Here is an 18259-nt window from a genome sequence, read left to right on the forward strand (position 1 = left end):
CCTGTCCTCTGGGGGAACAGGGGCTTGCCCAGTGTGGTCCCGACAGCCACGGGCTGCCAGTGGAGCTGCCCTGATGGAGTGGAAGGAGCTGCTCAGGGACATGGCGGGGAAAGGTCCAGGCAAGGACCGATGCCCGAGAGCCCCACAGAGGCCACTGAAGGCAGAAAGGACCCCCGGGTGCAGCTCAGCATCCCCCACTCCCTGCTGGCACCGGATGCAAATCCAGCCTTAGGGGCACCCTTTCCAGCTCCCCAGACCCTGCAGCCGGTTCTTAACCGATGGGGCGGGAAGCTGTGCTAGGGCGAGGGGCTTCAGCACCGGTGTTGTGGAGGGGCTTAGGCCTCTGGCATGGGGGTCAGATCGCGGGCTGGCTGGTGCACAGCCAGGACTCCCCACCGCTGTGCCGGGGAGCTTGTGGCTGGGGAGGAGGGAGTAGACATGCAGGGTCGGGGGCTCCGGAGGGGTGGTGATTTGGGCAGAAAAAGCGCCGGGGGGCAGCCGGAGGAGGTTGCTCGGGGGGCACTGCGGACGCTTGGCCAGCCCCGAGCTGAGCGGAGCATCCCCGGTCCCGGCCCCCTCGCTCGGTCCCGGGCAGGGACCCACCCCCGGCGGCGTGGGGCGAGGGGGGCGCCCCCGCCTTGACGTCAGGAGAAGGGTTTATAAAGGCGACGGGAGGCGAGGAGATCCCCAACGCCGGAGCCGAGCCGCAGCGGAGCCGCCAGCGCCGACCCGCCGCCGCTGCCTCTCCGCGCCCGACCCGCCGGCGAGATGCTGTCGTGCCGCCTCCAGTGCGCCCTGGCCCTGATCTCCATCGCCCTGGCCCTCGGCACCGTCTCGGCCGCCCCGTCGGACCCGCGGCTCCGGCAGTTCCTGCAGAAGTCCTTGGCTGCTGCCGCCGGGAAGCAGGTGAGAGCCCCGCGACGGGGCGGCCACCGCTCGGGCACCCCGACGGCCCTGCTGCAGACCCCCACTTCTCTCCTGCAGTCCCACACTTCTCCTCCAGAGATCCCCCCTGATTCCCCGTTGCAGACCCTCCGTTTCCCTAGCAGAGCCCTTGGCACCTCCATTGCATGCCCCCAGCTTCACTGCTGCAGAGCCCTCCAGTTCCCCACTGGACACCCCAGGGCCCTCAGTGTAGTTTCTCACCAGACCTTTGCTCTGTCCCCATTTCAGACCCCCAGTTGCTTGGTGCAGACCCCAGTTCCCTGACAGATGCTGTAGTTCCCTGACAGATGCCATAGTTCCCTGCGGAAGCTGAGCCAGTGACAGGCTAGGCAGCTGGGGGTGGGAAGGGGAGACACCCCCCAGCCCAGCCCAGCTGGGTGCTGATGGAGAATTAGGAGCAGCTGCTGCTGGGGCAGAGCCCCTGGTGAAGCTCTTCAGGGTTTCTCCAGGGTGCAGAACCAAGGCAGCTGCCCTGATGCAGCAGGAGGTTGTCCTTATCTGTGCAAGGGGCCAGCCAAGGCTCGGAGGAAAAATAATTCCCAGTGAGAGGGTGACCCAAATCAGCCTCCCCTGAAAGCTCCCCCAAAGACCTTTCCCATGTCACTTTAGCCACAGCCTCGTAGCATCCTTGCTGAGTCCGGTACAGTGTGCTGGAGCAGTGGGAGGGGAAGGTAATGTGGTGCTTAGATGGGTTCATTCCCTGTCGTGGACAGGACGGTGGTCACTTCTCCACACCAGGTAGATGTCAGCCCTCTTCTGCTCTGCTTTTTTTTGTAGGCACAGCTGCTGCGTAGCAGCTGTCAGGCTGGGCTCTTTGGAAAACCAGGGTTCCCTTTCTCCTCCAGAGTCCTGCATGTCTCTAATCTGCACACAAAGGTGTCTTAGATGGACAGAGTGGTGAGTCCCCAAAAGCCAAGGAGTAATTGTTGTCTCTTTCTCTCTTTTCCCCCAAGGAGCTGGCCAAGTACTTTTTGGCAGAACTGCTCTCAGAGCCAAGCCAGACAGAAAATGAAGCCCTGGAGTCTGAGGACTTGTCCCGAGGGGCTGAGCAGGATGAAGTGAGACTGGAGCTGGAGCGCTCGGCTAACTCAAACCCCGCTCTGGCACCCCGGGAACGCAAAGCGGGCTGCAAGAACTTCTTCTGGAAAACTTTCACATCCTGTTAGCTTTTGAAACCCACCTCTTCTCCCCATCCATCCCTGCCTTCTTCCTAGCCCCAGCCCTGAGCAGAACCTTCACCATAAAAGGCGAAGACTGTAAATACACAATCCACGGTTATGGTGAAATTAAACAAGGAAAAATTGAGTTTGATTTCCAGTTGTTTTAATAAAACTTTCTGTTCCAATTGTACATGATTCGCTTGAGTTGTGATTTCTGACTAGTCCTTTAATGACATGCACTCTGCAGCTCTTTCAGATGTACTATTTTTAATTCTTTGTTGCAATAAAGTTTATGTTTCAAACGGTGATGTAGAGACTTGGTGGTCAATGAGAAAACCTAAGTCACCTCTCAGGCTGCTTGTTTTCAAAATGCTGCCCATCTTGGGGCAGCAGCAGCAAACAGCATCCACACATATGCACACACATACATTATCTGTTAAAGCGATTTCTTTTTGTTGTTTGTTTGCTGTGGTCTTTCTAAGGGACCCAGAGACACAGTGGTATTTTGAACGTCAAATCACTGTAATTGTGACTGAGTCAAATCCACAGCACCGGCACTTCAATCAGTCTAGAGGATTTACACCCATCACCAGAAGCATCACTATAAATCACAGGTGTGTATTCCAGGTGATGGGGGTTAGGAAAGTAGTTCACAGTACAAATTTACTCCACACATACCTTATTCTGTTCTCAGCCACAAAGACTAAAAGGTTTTCTTACCTGGTATATTTTACTCCTTACAATATCCCTGATAAACACTGCTTCTGAGATTCCTTCGTAAAGTTTTCCTTTGTTCTGCTGCACGGGAGGAGGTTTTGCATCCCTGTAAAACTAAGATGTTAACCCTATGCCACCATTTCTTCGTCATCTAAAGGAACTGGTTACTGCAGCTTTTTTACCCACTGCATCATCGTTAAAGACAATATTAAAAGGTTCAGTGTGGCAGGAGAGAGCATCAGGAAAAAGACAGGTTTCTCTCAATGGAAGATAAATTCTTTGTGCTTTTGCAGAGCCTCTTCACTTTCTGGCCATGCTGGTTTGTGATGTGCAACCGTGGGTGAGTTGGAGCCACAGAATACACATCCTGCAAGGGGGACAGATATCACTTCTATGAGAAAGTCACCATTCAGGATTAAAGGTAACAAACATTTCGTAACCATCGTATGTGAAGGAAAGGTGGAAAATGGGAGATCTTAGAGATGTTCACGGCTGAAGGGCTGAGCACGACGCTGGTGGAGGTGGATTCCCCATCTGAGGGCATGTTAAGTCGCTTCTGATCTGTGCTTAGCGTAGCTCTCTGTGGGGGTTGTTGCTTTTATTCTTGGTCTGCGCCTCCTTTCCCTGTGGGCAGGAATCTCCTTAGATTTGAGTTGGAGGCAGGTTAATCCTTTGTCCTTGGGAACTATAGCAGTGAAACGTGAAATCCCAGCCCTGCCATGCTCACTCACCACAGGGCTGGGCCACTCCACCACCGACCGGCAAGAGGCCAAGGCAGCGGGGGACGTGTGGGGTGGGGAGCCGCTGGCATCGCCCCCCCCCGAGCCCAGCGGCAGGACTGGATGCTGCTCTCCCTTCCTGGAGCAGGGCAGCTGCGGCTGCTGCCGGTGCTGCAGGCAGGTTAAGGGCTGCCTGCTCCCTGCCTGGCTGCTGGGAAGCTGAATCCTGCACCCACTGGAGAAGACTTGCCGTGATGTGATCTTGAGTCTCACCAGCTCCTGGGAGCCTCCTCTCCTCCTCCCTCATATGAGGAGTAGGTTTTGCAGTACGGTGGGGTTGAGGGCTCCGTCCTCTTTACTGGAGCTGGGTGTGTTGCAGAATGGGCAGGGAATGGTGATCCCCGCAGTGTTTCAGGGGGGCAGGGGGAGAGCACTGGCAGGGAACTCTTTTTCACCCCCTGGATTTCTGTGGCTGGTACAGCTGTGGAGAGTGCAGGATTAACTCACCTTTGGGAGAGGGGCAGGGCTGGCATCGTTGGGGGCAAAGCCTCCAAAAAGACATTTGAGAAGCACAGGTAATGTAGATCGTTTCTCAGCCCTAAAAGCAGACAGGGTGAGAAGATTATCCCATTTGAAAGAGTGGAGGCAGACTCTCTAAGGAGACAACAATAGTCCTAGCTCATGTCTGATACCTTTTTTGCTGTGCATCATCAAGGGAGCAGATTTTCGGGGATTCAGTAAAGCAGACACCTCCCCATCCCTGGCTGCTCACTCCTGTCTTGACTGAGGTTCCACTTAGCTTTCAAAAAGCAGCTAATTCTTCAGTGCTGAGACAGCTTCAAGACAGCGACTACAGGAACAGAAAGGGGGTGGAAGTGCCAGGGGCTTGAATATTCTTATGCACTGAGTCCATATTTCATGGGATATAAATAGACCACTCCTCGCCTGAGGTTTTTCTTCATGGTCCCTATGTTCAGCCAGTGCTTCTGAAGGGAGTTTAATCCTGGCAATTGCTGGAGTGAAAGTCATTGCAAATAAGGATGTGGATGATCCTCAAGCACAAGCAGGAATTAAAGACAGTGATTCACATGTTACACCAGCCTGTTTCAGCAATACGGCTGGCGTCACATCACGGCAGCTTCTGCGAAGCTAAATGAAGATATGCTGGTGGAATCACGTGCGAATGTCCTCAGTTCAGAGGCAGAAAGACAAACCCTCTCCTTCCATCAACTCGGGAGCTCCTGGGGTTTGGGGAAGCGGCTCCCAGGGTATTAAATATGGTATCACCATGTGTAATTACACTGCAGCAGCTCCAGCAATCCCAGGTGCTGGGAGTCGTACAAACAGAACGCAAAAGACAGTCTTGGCCTGCTGAGGTAAAAAGACTAGAAAGACAAAGGAAGATTTATTGTTTCTCTTTGATAGGTGGGAAAAATGGGATAAAGAGATTAAATGACTGTGTTTAATCCCTGGCCACACAGCCACGAAACAGTGTTCCAGGCTGGGAAGACTCTTGCTGGGCAAGGCTGAGTGTGGGATGAGCACATAGATATGGTCATCTCCCATGGGCCAGAGCTGCCAAAGGGGAGAGCAGTTTTTGTGAGAGGTTTTTCAAGTGATGTTCTCTGGAGTTCAATGGAGCAGCAGCCTCAGCACGGGCCAGAGGGAGGTGAGGGGCTGTGATGATCCGTATGTGGCTGATTCATCTCCCCTTTTGCACTCGGTGTCACGGGCAGACCCAGAGCAATCCCCATTCCAGCAGGTATCTTCAACCCGATGATTCATCTGAGTGAGGCAGTGCAGGGAAATGTCCATGGGGAACCAAATAAAAGGGCTCAAAATTGCTGTCTGAAAAGTTACTTTTAACGAAAATGAGAAAAGCTTGTATGAGGCCTGGAAACACACATCCCTCGATGGGAAGTCAGTGAGGAGCTGCTCAGCCATCCCCAGCAGCAAACTCTCTGACTAACGATGCCAGGGGGTCATTCACTCTAGGAAGCAGGTCAGGGTCTTTTTAAAGTGCATTCCAAATTGGTAAAAAAGGCAAGTCTTCCTTGGCCTGAAAGGCTCATTGGTGACAGATAGATTGAAACGATCCTAGCTGTGGTGCAGAGCGAATACTTGTGGGATCCAGATTTCACAACCTGTGTCCACTCTGGCACCAGATCGCTCCTTTTGGTTCTGCAGAAAAGACCAAGAACGCGGACCCATGAGCACAGCTACCCTTCACTCAGAACAGCCTGTAAGATGCTCTGTGCTGCTTTTGCATTTGTGCTCTGCCTGTGTACCTCCGAGCAAGCGTTACACTGTCACTCTGATCTGCAGCCACAAGGAGCATCTCAGATTCCCAGACCTCTGCTCTCCCCACAGGAATCTTCTTCCCTTTCATCCTGCCCAACTCCAGCACCTCTGGGGAGCACCAGAACACGCCCCAGCCCCCTTATGGGTCAGCACCGGGTTTTGAGAAGAAGTACTTGCTGTTGCGAGTCCTAGTTCTCTGAATGCGAAGCAGCAGGATGTTTATAGACCAAGGTGAGAAAAGCTATACCTGGGCAATAAAAGTTATTATGATAAAGGAACAAACTGTACTCCCTGCTTTCTGAACACCTTCTGACTCTTTGACAGCTTCTCACCAGAACAGTGCAATAAAACTCACTTACACTCTGCATTTTCTTTTCCTTTGTTTTATTAGGGAATTATTTGTTACTTTTTGTCAGCACCTAATTGCACTTCTGAGAACAGCCATTTGGCCAGATACTGTGAATACTTCAGAAGACTTTTTGGATCCCAGTCTTAGGAGATTTACCCCATAAACAACTTGTAGAACACAAACAAAAAATAACAAGGTCACAAAAGAACTACCAAGTTCAGTTTTTCTCAAATGTATAGTACAAATGCCAGTTTGTCCCATGAACTAAAATTTCTACCATCATCTGAAAAAGAAACCCACCTGGTCATTCAATTAACAAAATTAATTTAATGAAGGTCCCCAGTGTTTCAAATCAAGAGATTCCCTGAGAAAGCATAAAATGATGCACTCAAATCCAGACTTTGTTCATCACCTGAGTTGGCTGCTGGACCAGAGGGAGAGTGGCCTGGTCCTGCACACAATACCAGAGCATCCCTCACAATGCTCTCCACTGCATTCCCCTCCCGCACAGCTGGCTCTTGCAACCACAGCCCGCCATGCTCCGTGGTGGGAGGGAGGAAGCTCTCCTTGCGTCCAGCCCTGGCAAAGCATCCCCAGGAGGTGAGCCTAGAGACGGTCCCAGGTCCTCTCTTGCTTTTCCCTCAATCATTGTTAGGAGAGTCCCCCAGGCATGGAGCAGAAGCTGGTGAATCTCCCAAAGACCAGCAATAAACCCAGCACTGCTGTGTCCTGAGGTAGAGTGTTTGCTCCCTTACATAGCTCTGTGTTCTGCCTTCAAGGAAAATCTCTCCTTCTGCTCAGGACTGAGATTTAAGGAAGGAAAAGATTCCTCCTGGTGACTGGCTGCCACATCTTCAAGGCTCTTTTGTAAAACTTTGGTGCTGCCTCTTTTCTTCCCTATATTACTTCTTGTGTTTGTCAAGGTTTGTGGTTCTTCCCAGAGGCTGCTCTGCTCCCCATGCCAGCCCCTTCCCCAAAGGGTGCAATGTGGGGAGACATCGCTGAGCAGAAGCCAAGGAATGGGGTGCACTGCAGCCAGCAGAGAGAGCCAAAGAGCACAGATTGTCCTATTTATGGTCTACATCTGCAAGACCAGATGCTTAGGATGGCTGCCTTCTGTGCCAGGGGCTGTCCAAGCTCACTAGAGGGAGATGGGCTGGAGACAAGGGTCCCGCAAAGGGGCTTTCCATGGAGCGGCACTTGCAGAGGCCAGAGCTGTGTGAGGATGCAGGCAATGCTGCTGCGACGACGATTTTTCCCCCAAACTATGTGCCTGCTTTTCATTTCTAAGGGGCATTTCTCGTGTCAGTGTTGCCAAGTTTTAATGGATTGGAAGAAAGATAAATAACATGAAAGTAAGTCAACTAGTGTTAAACGCAGTGGAGTTTGTTCTAATGGCAACCTGTAAGAAATCGCTTTCATGCAAATCTTCTTCCCTTAGAATGTTTTTGTTGTTGTTTTTCAGCATCCAAAACAATTCCTTATTCACTCAGCCATTCTGAAACTTCACAGCTTAAGCAGCATTGGCAAAGGCAGAGGGAGGAAAGGTTACATCCAGTTAAAGGCTCAGGGGACCAGATGGCCCGTGGTGGTGGCACTTTGGCACAATGTGTGGCAGTCACCGTTTCCCAGACGTGAGAGCTCCAGGCTGCAGGAGACTGTATCTTCCATAGCTTGAATAAACAGCCCCCAGAGGCAATGGGGGCTGGAGGTTATGTTACCTGTACTGATGTCTTCTCCTCCCAATTGCAAGAAGTGGTCCTGGACCTGGGGGTCTCAGACCTTGCTGTGCGAAGAATGGTAGCTTCTTGTGGCAATAAGACACCACCACACCGGTGTGGATCCCCACGGGCTGTCCCCCCAGCACAGTTGGGATCACACCAACCTCACAATGGCTGGTGCTCTCCAGGGCTGTTCCGTGGGTTCCATGCACTCTACCAAGGGGGACTCAAAGCTGCTACCCTAACATCTCCATTCCCCTTGATACGACCTAGTAGCAGGAACACCCAGTAATACTTTCTCGCTCCTGATCTGAGGTCCTTGGAAGGAAACCCCATCATCCTTGAAAGGACAGAGGCCAACAGCAAACAGGAAAATTGGTCTCAAGTAACATGTTTGAACCAGAGCTCTCAGCAGAAGAGTGTAGGAAAAAGGCATTGGCTGTTCTCCCTGAAACCTGCATACAGAATTTGGAAAGCAACGACTGGAAAGAGAGGCTTTCCAGTATGGATACCCTTCAGAAAACTGTTGGGGAGATGAAGAAAAGTGAAATACCATGCCAAGCCCTGGTGAGACTGCTGTCACAAAGACACAAGGAAACAAAGCTCCAGGTGATGCAGAAGAAACTTCACACCATCACCTTGCTAGCCCAGAAAGGGAACTTCTCCAGAACATCTGCCCAAATTGTCCTGGAAAGTGTGGTAGAAATGGTGGGAGATGTGTTATGCAGCAACAATGCTCAAGGAGCCCTGACAGCTATAGCGGAGGCATGTTCATTGCCTTGGACTGCAAAGATAGCCATGTTGTTGGCCTTCTCACAGAATAACTGCAGGATCCATTCCAAGATCTTGGACTGGCTGTCAAATGCAATTTTGGAGTTTGGCTTTGCAGGGATGCAGGCCAAGGCACTGGTCAATACCCTGAAGATCGCTCTTGCTTCTGTTCACTCAGGTGTGCAGAGATCAGCCATCACTTTGCTGGGGGTTATTTACCTGTACATGGGAGACTCATTGAGAGCACTGATTGAGAGTGAAGAGCTGCCGCTTCTTCCCCAGATAGATGCTGAGCTGGAGAAGTTGCATGGACAGGTCCCACCAATTCCCAGTCGTGCCAAGCCCAAGCCACACCTAGATGACAGGGCCCAGGAGGAGCCAGGGGATCACAGAAGGACTGAAGCCATAGACATTGGTGACAGGATCACACCAGAGCTGGTGTCAAAGCTGCAGGAGAAGAACTGGACCATCCAGAGGGAGGGCCTGGAGGAGGTTGCAGGCATCCTTCAGGATGCCAGACTGATCCAGCCAAACATAGGAGAGCTCCCAAGAGCCCTGAGGGCTTGTCTCTGCAACCCAAACCCCACCCTGGTACAGATGGCTCTGAGGGTTCTCCAGCAACTGTCCACAGCCATGGGTTCAAACATCAAACAGCATATGAAGGACTTGGGCTTTCCCCTCATTGCTCTGTTTAGGGAAAGCAAGAGCAACACAAGAGCTGCTGCCCTGGCCGCTGTGAATGCCTGGGCTGCACAGATCAACATATTGGAGTGGCTGGAAGGGCAAGACATTTCAGAAGGTCCAGGTGAAGGAGTGCCTTCACAGAAGCAAGTGCTGGTGCAGTGGTTGGCTGAACAGCTGCCAACCCTCAAGTCAGCTCCCTTGGACCTGCTTCGGTGTGTGCCTCACCTCTACTCTTCCCTGCAGGACAGCAACAGGGACGTGCGGACAGCCTCACAGGCAGCCCTGCCTTTCTTCATAATGCACCTTGGCTTTGAGAAGATGATTGAGGCCACCAGTCAGCTGAAGGCAGCTGCAAAGGACCATGTACTTGCGATACTAGAGAATGCCAATGACAGTCCATCAGCCCAGTCCACTGCTTCTGCTAGGTCACTTTGCAGACATCCTAGAGTCACCACCACAACTGCTTTCCCCTCTGTTCTAACCACACCACCTGTAGCAACAGCCTTGTCTTCACATGCATCAGCTAAAGGGCCAGCACACAAAACCAGAGGAGAGGGTAAGGAGGGTCCCAAGGCACCCAAGTCAAGAGAAACAATACTGATGGACACAGGTGCAGCCAAGGGAAAAGCACAAATGAATTTGACTCTGAAGGATGGGGTCAGCAAACTGGGACCTATCTTCATCATTGTTCCCAAGGGGAAAGAGCAGAGAATGAGGGACGAGAAAGGCAGCAAGGTGCTGCAGTGGAACTTCACTGCTCCCAGTGACAGGTATGTCAAGCAGCTGAAAGCTCAGATGAGCGGCTGTGTGTCCAGCAGTTTCCAGGCAGAAATGTTCCACTCCAGCTTCACACACCACATCAAAGCCTTGGCCATCATGGCCAAGCACTTAGAGACAGAGAAGGAAGGAGTTATCAGCTGCCTGGACCTGATCCTGAAGTGGCTCACCCTGCGTTTCTTTGACACCAACACATGGGTACTTATCAAGAGCCTAGATTACCTCAATCTGCTGCTAACCTTGCTGATCCAAGAAAAGTACCAGCTGATGGACAATGAGGCATTTTCCTTACTCCCATACCTGGTCCTGAAGATGGGGGAGCCAAGGCAAACTGTTCTTAAATTGCTGCATGCCACCCTGAAGAGGATTTGCCTGGTGTACCCAGCTAGGAAGGTGTTTGGCTTCCTCATGGAAGGTATCAAGTCCAATAACACTAAGCAGCAGGAAGGCTGCCTGGTGGAGATGGGTTATCTCCTTGAAACGTACGGCCTGGGAGTATGTGGGCCAAGCCCTAGCAAAGCCTTGAAGAGGATAGCTGCCTTCCTTGGAGACCAAGACAGTGCTATTCATCATGCTGCTCTAAACATTATGGTCACAGCTTGCAAAACTCATGGGGAAGCCCTGTTCAAAATGGTTGGGCATCTTCCTGAAGAACATATGAGGATGCTGGGAGAAATTGCTAAACAGCAGCCTGGTAGGTCAAGAATTTCTTCAGCAAAGCATTATAGTGAGAAAACTCAGCATGGTTCAAATGCAAGATCTGAAGTCACCTGTCAGCATGCAGGAGATGCACCCTCTAAGCTAGATTCCACCAGCTCTGAAGGAGGGAATTTCAACACAGTGAGTGTGGCTCCTCAAACATTGCCTCCACCTGTAGGTGAGCAAGCGAGCAGGCTGGTCTCCAGAAAATACAATCTGTTTAGACTGAAGGATATCATTCAGTTGGAAACGATCCCTGAATTCCAAACCCTACCTATCTCCATAGACACTGATGACACATGTCATAACATCACCTCCACCATTAATTCCCTTATTTGTCGCATTAGCAGTGGCGATACTGACACCAGCGTCCAGGCAATGAAAGAAACTGAGGAGATCCTGAGACAGAAGAACAAAGTAGGAGCCATGTCTGGGCACATTAATGAGTTCCTTGTAGCCAGCTTTCAATCACTCAAGTTTATCAACCAGCAAAAGGAAGCAGATAAGAAATGGCAGAAGGAACAACTCATTCTGCGATGCAAATGCGTTATCCAGGTCTGTAACTGTGTCTTCCAGGAGATAAAACTGGCTCAGGAGGTCTCAGTGGAAGTGCTTAAGGCTATAATGCACAACCTCTTTACCTTAATGCTAGACTTCCTGGATGGAGACCTAGAGGAAGATCAGAAGCTCATACAGTCCATTAATGTCCTCACAAAGAGGGTGTTGGAAAAATCTGACCAGACAAGGATTTTTCGTGCCTTGCTGAAACTGCTCCAAGACAGCCTGCTGGGTGAGGGCAGCCCAGACAAGTTTTCTGACCTGCTGGCCAAGTGCCTGTGGAGGGCCACATGGCTTCTCCCAGCCACCATCAGCACCATCAACCTGGATGAAATCCTGCTGGATGCCCACATGCTCATGAAGGCTCTCTCAAAGGAAAAACTGAAGCAGAGCACAAACAAACACACACTGTGGCCACTGAAAACTCTGCTGCATAACCTGTGCAAGCTGAAAGGAGCAAGGATCCTGGACCATCTCACTCTGATTGAGGATGCAGCTGGCTCTGAGGTGGAAGTTTACCTCCGAAAGACAGTCAGTCCTACTGCCAAGCATGGAGCAAAGGAAACCACTGTAGGAGCAGGGGAGGAGGATCCCTGGGCAGCTTGCAGGCTTGCAAAGGACAAAGCAGGTGATGTTTTAGAGAGCATCTTCTAGAAGATTTGTGGGAGGGTCTAGGGGAGTTAAATTAATGTAAGAAAAAATGGCCCAGGGGAAAGTTGGAGTCTTTTCTAGAAAACCTCTGCCTCCTCTTGCAGAGCTATGTGAAGCAAAGCCTGGCCATCATCTGCACAGAACAGGACACCAGAGAGCATCTTCCTCCTCCTTTGGGGACGTAACATGAGGGGAAGCATCTCCCTTTAGATCAACAGGGATCCCTGGAGGGACTATAAAGGGGAAGGCTGTCACACCATCCCACCACCTGGAAAACCTGCCATTCACCCGCGGCAGCAACACTGCCTTGAGAGCGAGACAGCCCATGGCAGGTTCCCTGCGAGTCAGCTCCCCTCGAAGGGCACTAAAGTCATGCTTCTCCCTCCTTTCCAGGGCTGTACAACAGTAATGTCCCTGGGGGCATGGAGAACCACGACCAAAGATAGCATCGGGACCTCACAACTAGCCAGCCCTCCTTCACACATGCATCAAGGGGCAGATGGGTGAACCACGAACCAATAAAAAAAGAACTCCAGCATGAATATTGGGTGAGTTACCTGTGTGCGGGAGCCCAGGGGTGCAACCTCTAGGAAGTAGCCCCAGTTTCTGGTTGATGTCTCTGTTGCTGTTGTTCAGAAGAGCGAAGAGTGGGGTTGGTAGTGCTGGGGCACAGGTACTCAGCTAGGGAGAATTAAAAGAGGGCATGTACCTACGGAGATGTCACTCCAGCTCAGGCTGGGCTCCGCGGGTGAGCATGTGGAGGCTGATCCCTTCCCCAAGGGGTGTGGGTAAATAGAAAGAAGAGTGAAGTGCTGCTCTTTCCAAAGCCGAAGAGGAGATAGGTCTTAAGACCAGGAGAGACGCAACCCAGACAAAGTGAAGAGGGTCTCCCAGGTTTCCTGGGTGCTGCAAGGAACAGCTATAAGGTTTGCTTGTTTCCAGAGCTCAGAGTCTTCATGTTTCCATGTCACAGGACAACTTTTTAGCCTTTAAAAAAATAAAGTGAGTGAGACCAAAGCCTTGGGACAAAACCGAACTGGGAATACACAAATCTGGCCAGAGCACAGGGCAGCAAGCCATTGGGGTGCTGACCCTGCCCAGAGGACTTCCACAGGAGTCCTTCCAACTCAGGATTTTCTAGCAGTCAAAACATTCACAGTCAGTGAAGCTTCAGATCAACAGTGCCCTTGTTCCTAGCTGGGAGCTGCCTGAAGAGATCGGGGCTTTCAAGCAGCATTTCTGCCTTTCTGCACTATGGCCACCAGTTGCACAATGAGCCTACCAAAGGCACAGGTTGCAATAGGAAATTCATCAGGTAAAGCGATTCATACAAGTTTCTGTTTTGTCTCAGGTAAAATCAGTAAGACACAGACTTTCTAACCTGCTTCCACGTGTCAAACTGAAAGAGTTCAAGAAAGCAGACTTGCTATGGGACAACTGCAGAATGCCAGTGCCTGATCCCAGCCCATCCCTTCCAGGGTGCCCAAGGAGCACTCTGCTATTCTCATGTAAAACCACCTTGATTTGTGTTTAACACCCCTCTTGCCTGTAAGTTCCCGAAGGCAGGACTCCTCTAGCTTTGTGTCATGTGTAACTGTAAGCACTTCAAGGATGCTCTCTAAATTACAAGGCCTGTTTACTAAGACACAATTCAGCCAATTACAAAATGCTGTTAAGCATTTGTACTCAGACAGAGCAAGCCAGCCGCCTGGTGAACATGGCAAATCTATATTTTTAATTAAAATACAGAAAAAAGAATACACAGCCTGAATACTGGCCAATAAGAAAAATACACCCCAGAGATCTCAAAGTGTAATTACCCTTTCTGAATGGCCAAAATGACTTGTTTGCTGCAGACTATAACTCTCTCTAATGCCGCTACAAAGTCATGGCCACCCCTTCACCTATCCCATTCATCCAGTGCTGTACCTGCCCAGGGGCTGTGCCAGTATCTATGAAATCAGGCTGTGATACATCCATATCTACTTTCTGCTTTATTTTCTGGCTGGTTAGCTGAAGGATTCCAAATAAGAACGTGACTGAAGCCTCTACAGTTTTTATTCTTTGATTCCTTCCTGTTCTGTCCTTGGGATGCCCTCTCTTTTTGTGCTAACGGACATAAACTTCTTTAAGGCCGGAGTGGAGCTGTGTAGCTCACATGCAACGCAAAATGGTGCCCTTTATGTGGCTTTCCAAAAGTAAATTCATACCCATGTTGAGCTGTGAGGTCAGGCGACTGGACATGCTGTTCCAGGTTTCCTTCAGTGCTGTGCTCCCTTTTTGCTGGTAATCAGTGCCCCACAAGCAGCTGTTTTTATAGCTTCGTCTCCACTAGCTCCTGGAAATGCTTTGTATGGATGCATGAGCATCATTCCAGCACAGTTACCAGGGGGTGCTGTCTAGCTACTGCCCTGCCACTCAGGCCACACTGAAACTGGCCCAGGAATAGTGTTTCCCTTGCAAAAGCCTCTCTGGCAACATGTTATCATCAAGCTGTCCTCCCGATCCCTGCTGCAGCTGTGGTGCTGCATCTGGCACACCGCTGGAGGAAAAGCCATTACCCAGCAGACAGCACCGATGTGCTGAGGCCATACACTATGTTGTAGCCAGGGGACACAGGCAGACTCCTCTTCTACAATGCTGAAGACCTGATTCATTCCTTAAGGTTTCCAGAGACTGTATAAAACGAGGCAAAGTGAAATGTTTGGGAGGCTGGCAGTACTTGCCAGCCAGGCAGACTATTCATCACATTCTGATGTGTCAGCAGTCAGAAACCTGCTGTAGTGGGTGCAGCATGAATTCAAAAAAGAGAAGGTCCCTGCCCTGCAGATATTACATGCGATAGGAGATAAGTGCATCAGCAGAGATGCCCTGGAGTCCCGCAGCAGCAAGCAGCCTCTTGAATACTCCCAGTGTGTTCTCACGTGTGCCCCTCAGCACAGCACCTGAAAAGCAATCGGGAGTGCCCTGAATATCAGGATGATGATCTACAAGTTATTCTTCCTTGCACCTCCTTGTTGCTGGCAGAGAACACCTTGCCATGGAGTATCACGGTCCAGCATGAGTCTAACTGCTTATTCTGGGTTTTACCCAACAGTCACATTCGGGTGGTGCTATGAGAGAAAGCAAGGCTTAGAAATACGCTTTGCACTCAGATCTGGACAGTGGAGGCTTCTGTCCTGAAAGAGCTATTTCCAACATGGGTAACCCAGCCTGCCAGGAAATCATGCCTTCTGCCAGGGAAATTTTACATTTTTAGAGTCCCTCAGAAACAGGGGAGTGAGTTCCTGCCTGTGAAACAATGGTTAAGGAATGGACCCTAAGACACAGGATGAAACCTCAGGGTCCTGGGCTGCTCCTGCCAGCACCACATCCTGAGGTTTGCTGGAGAGCAATTCAATTTTCCCCCATCACGGACAGACAGTCCTCCAGGCTGTTCATCCTCCCCCACAGCTCTGGGGAAGAGCAAAGAGCAAAAGAGCACCTGGGTCGGGAGGCGAAGAAGGAGAGATGCAAAGAGCTCATAAGGGAGAGCTGACCTCATACCTTTTGCTCTTTCCTGGTTTGTCTCTCTTCCATTTGCTGGAATCATGACCAAACTGCGTGCTCAGGAGATAGCAGGGTCAGGGAGATCAATGAATTATAAATAAATACAGTAAAAACAAATCAATCAGAGGGATAAAAACATTCGACAGAGCCACGCTAATTAAAAATGTAATAATCCAGATAGCGGACATTTATTTAAAATTCTGCAACTACAGCTTTTAATCATCTAGGTTTAAATTAACAGCAGCAGTGAAGTGGCTGTGCAAATGCTTTTTCTGTAATGAACTGATATTAGAAAGCCAGCTCGGTGATCTCTCCCTGCCTCTCTCAGGCTAATTCTCACTCCTCTCGTTGTAAAATAACCTTTTGGTGTCATTTTCTTGTAGAATCTTGAAGCTGAAGACACAATATTGGAGCTAAATTAAATCCCCTTCACATATTTCTCTTCTTTCAAGCTGTAAAAATTGCTGGTATCAGTCATTCAGTCTAGTGCTGACGCAACCACACTTGAGGAGAACATCTGGGGGCCCCAAGAGTCATTATAGGGAAAATAAAATCTTATGTTACAATCAGTCAGCAATTAAAAGGCAGGATGCAGGAGGGTCAATCCTGCAAGCTGCTGAGCAGGCTTGGTGAGGAAATCAAATGGCAGACTTGTGATTGTCTGGGGCTCTTTTCATCTTCACTGGGTCAACTGAGAGGAGGCAAGAAAATTTCTAAGTCTGTTGCTGCCCAGCACGAATGGTCTTGGAAGTAGCTCGTGTTAATTTGGGTCGGTGCCGATCCAGAGGTCTCAGGTTTAGTACCTGCTCACCACCAGCTAACCTGGTTTGCAGGGCTGCAGGCAAATCTTGCCTTGTCTTGGCAGGTCCCAGCCAGGCTCGACATTCGAACAGACATGGTGTGGCTGAAGGCAGCGCTCAGCTTGCCACATGAAGCCCCCATGGTTAGAGTGGGCTTGACACAGGCACAGGAAAATCAGAGATGTGAAATCTCTCTGCACCTGGCATGGTTCTGATTTAGCAAAGTGATGGGTCTTATCTGCCCTGGGCAATTGTCACGATTTTTCTCCCACATATGTATCTACAGCTGCCCTGTAAAAGCATCTTTCCTACAGAACAGCCCAGTGTCTACCAGCCAAGATGTTGACAGGCATGCAATGCAGTGATGGAAGTGAGCAGATTTACAGACACCTGGCAAGTAAAACTGTTGAAGGCAAAGCCTTCCAGTCGCTTCTGTCCCGAGTGGGTTTGGACCAGCAGCCAATTCTCCATGGGCTGCAAAATCTCTCCAGGTCTGCAGCGCTGCCAGCCAGCACACCCAGGTCTGCTCTACCCTGCCTTTGCTCTGTCCCCTTGTCATGCTCTGCACAGGGAGCATCACAGCAGGGCAGAAACAGCCCCAAAAGTTCCTGAGCTCAAGACTCAGCTTCCAGCAATGCCCAGCATGTCTGTCCCACAGCTCATGCAGGTGACACTGCGGTGGTGGTCCTGCTCACAGCATTGGGATGCTCTATGCCTCAGCTGGATTGCAAGGAAAGGGACAAGAAGAAAAAAATATGGGGCAAAAATCATTTCAGACGTGTGAAAGATTACTGTGTGGGAAATAAACAACACAGGGAGAACATGAATGTGACTGTGTGTGCATGCCTACACGTGGGCTTCTGCATGTCTAAGTCACAGCTCCTTCCGGACCTGCTCACCCACTCCTGTTTTTTGGCCACTGTCACCAAACACAATTACCTACCTGCAGCCATAGTCCTCAGCACACGATTAAGGAGACCTTTGGAAAGAGAATTTCATCTCTCTAATTAGCACCAAACCCTCCTCTTTTTCCTGTTTACCCAAAGAGTGTGTAAATATACAGCGAGAGAGCAACTGAGAGTCACGCCGTCCTCACTGCCGCAATGGGCAAAGTAATTACCTGGCCTGCACATTAAGATTAATAAATATTAACTTTACTTGTGTTTTTACTGTCCACCTAAGATGGAAACAATGAGCTTTACTACTTAATCAAATTAGAGCGATAAAATTATTTCCCTTTTAGAAGGTCCATTTCTGTTTTGCTGGCAATTAATGTTGATGACTTGAGTCCCATCTTTAAAACATTTTGAAATATGGAAAATGGCAGAAGTGCCACAGTGCATTAATGGAGCCATAATACACATCAGGTAATAAAGCATGAAGAGCCTGTTTACTTTGAATACTCTAATTATTTGAGAGCTTTTTAAAAAAAGAACAAATGCAACATGTGAAAACTTCCATTTCATTTAAATATTTTTTTAAAAAACAAACAGAAAAAAAAAAAAGAACATTAAAAAAACCCCACCCTTTTTGAAGTGTTAGGGTTTTGAAATCCCCTGCAGCCAGGCCAGGTTCCAGGCAGACACTGAGGAGCAAATTTTTCTTTTTGTTTTTCTCTAGCTATTCTCTCTGTAGGGTGTGCAGGGCAGGGGCTTCAACTGCACCCTGGATTCTCATATAGCTGCCCCTGTACCATCCGTAAATGCCTCAAGGAATAAATGTGCCATCGCGTAGGAGACACTCCCCTCACTGGGCTGCAGGGGACAGAGTCACTGTCACTCCACCATTCAGCTACAGCCACAGAGAAGACAAAATTACATGGAAAAAGACTGAATGGCTGATACCGGAGAGAGGAAAC

At 50.0% G+C, this 18259-nt stretch overlaps 2 protein-coding genes across 2 annotated transcripts; both read left to right on the plus strand.

Annotated features, from left to right (window-relative positions):
• Nucleotides 1-768: 768 nt before the first annotated feature.
• Nucleotides 769-2111, plus strand: SST (somatostatin). The gene is made up of 2 exons (XM_065640511.1): nucleotides 769-906; nucleotides 1899-2111. Exons 1-2 carry the CDS (start codon nucleotides 769-771, stop codon nucleotides 2109-2111), a joined length of 351 nt encoding a protein of 116 aa, XP_065496583.1.
• Nucleotides 2112-8302: 6191 nt separating this feature from the next.
• On the plus strand, nucleotides 8303-12498 carry LOC135991744 (cytoskeleton-associated protein 5-like). The gene is made up of 2 exons (XM_065640558.1): nucleotides 8303-12029; nucleotides 12446-12498. The coding sequence occupies exons 1-2, from the start codon at nucleotides 8303-8305 to the stop codon at nucleotides 12496-12498; spliced, it is 3780 nt and encodes a 1259-aa protein (XP_065496630.1).
• The last annotated feature ends 5761 nt before the right edge of the window (nucleotides 12499-18259 follow it).

Source organism: Caloenas nicobarica, chromosome 8 (assembly GCF_036013445.1).
Source record: "Caloenas nicobarica isolate bCalNic1 chromosome 8, bCalNic1.hap1, whole genome shotgun sequence".
Classification (NCBI taxonomy): domain Eukaryota; kingdom Metazoa; phylum Chordata; class Aves; order Columbiformes; family Columbidae; genus Caloenas; species Caloenas nicobarica.

Excerpts from the sequence above, each read along its gene's own strand:
- LOC135991744 (XM_065640558.1), top strand. The coding sequence starts at position 8,303 with ATGTTTGAACCAGAGCTCTCAGCAGAAGAGTGTAGGAAAAAGGCATTG. Across the intron at positions 12,030-12,445 it reads GCTTGCAAAGGACAAAGCAG|GGCTGTACAACAGTAATGTC; the intron begins GTGATGTTTTAG and ends CCTCCTTTCCAG.
- SST (XM_065640511.1), top strand. The coding sequence starts at position 769 with ATGCTGTCGTGCCGCCTCCAGTGCGCCCTGGCCCTGATCTCCATCGCC. Across the intron at positions 907-1,898 it reads CTGCTGCCGCCGGGAAGCAG|GAGCTGGCCAAGTACTTTTT; the intron begins GTGAGAGCCCCG and ends TTTTCCCCCAAG.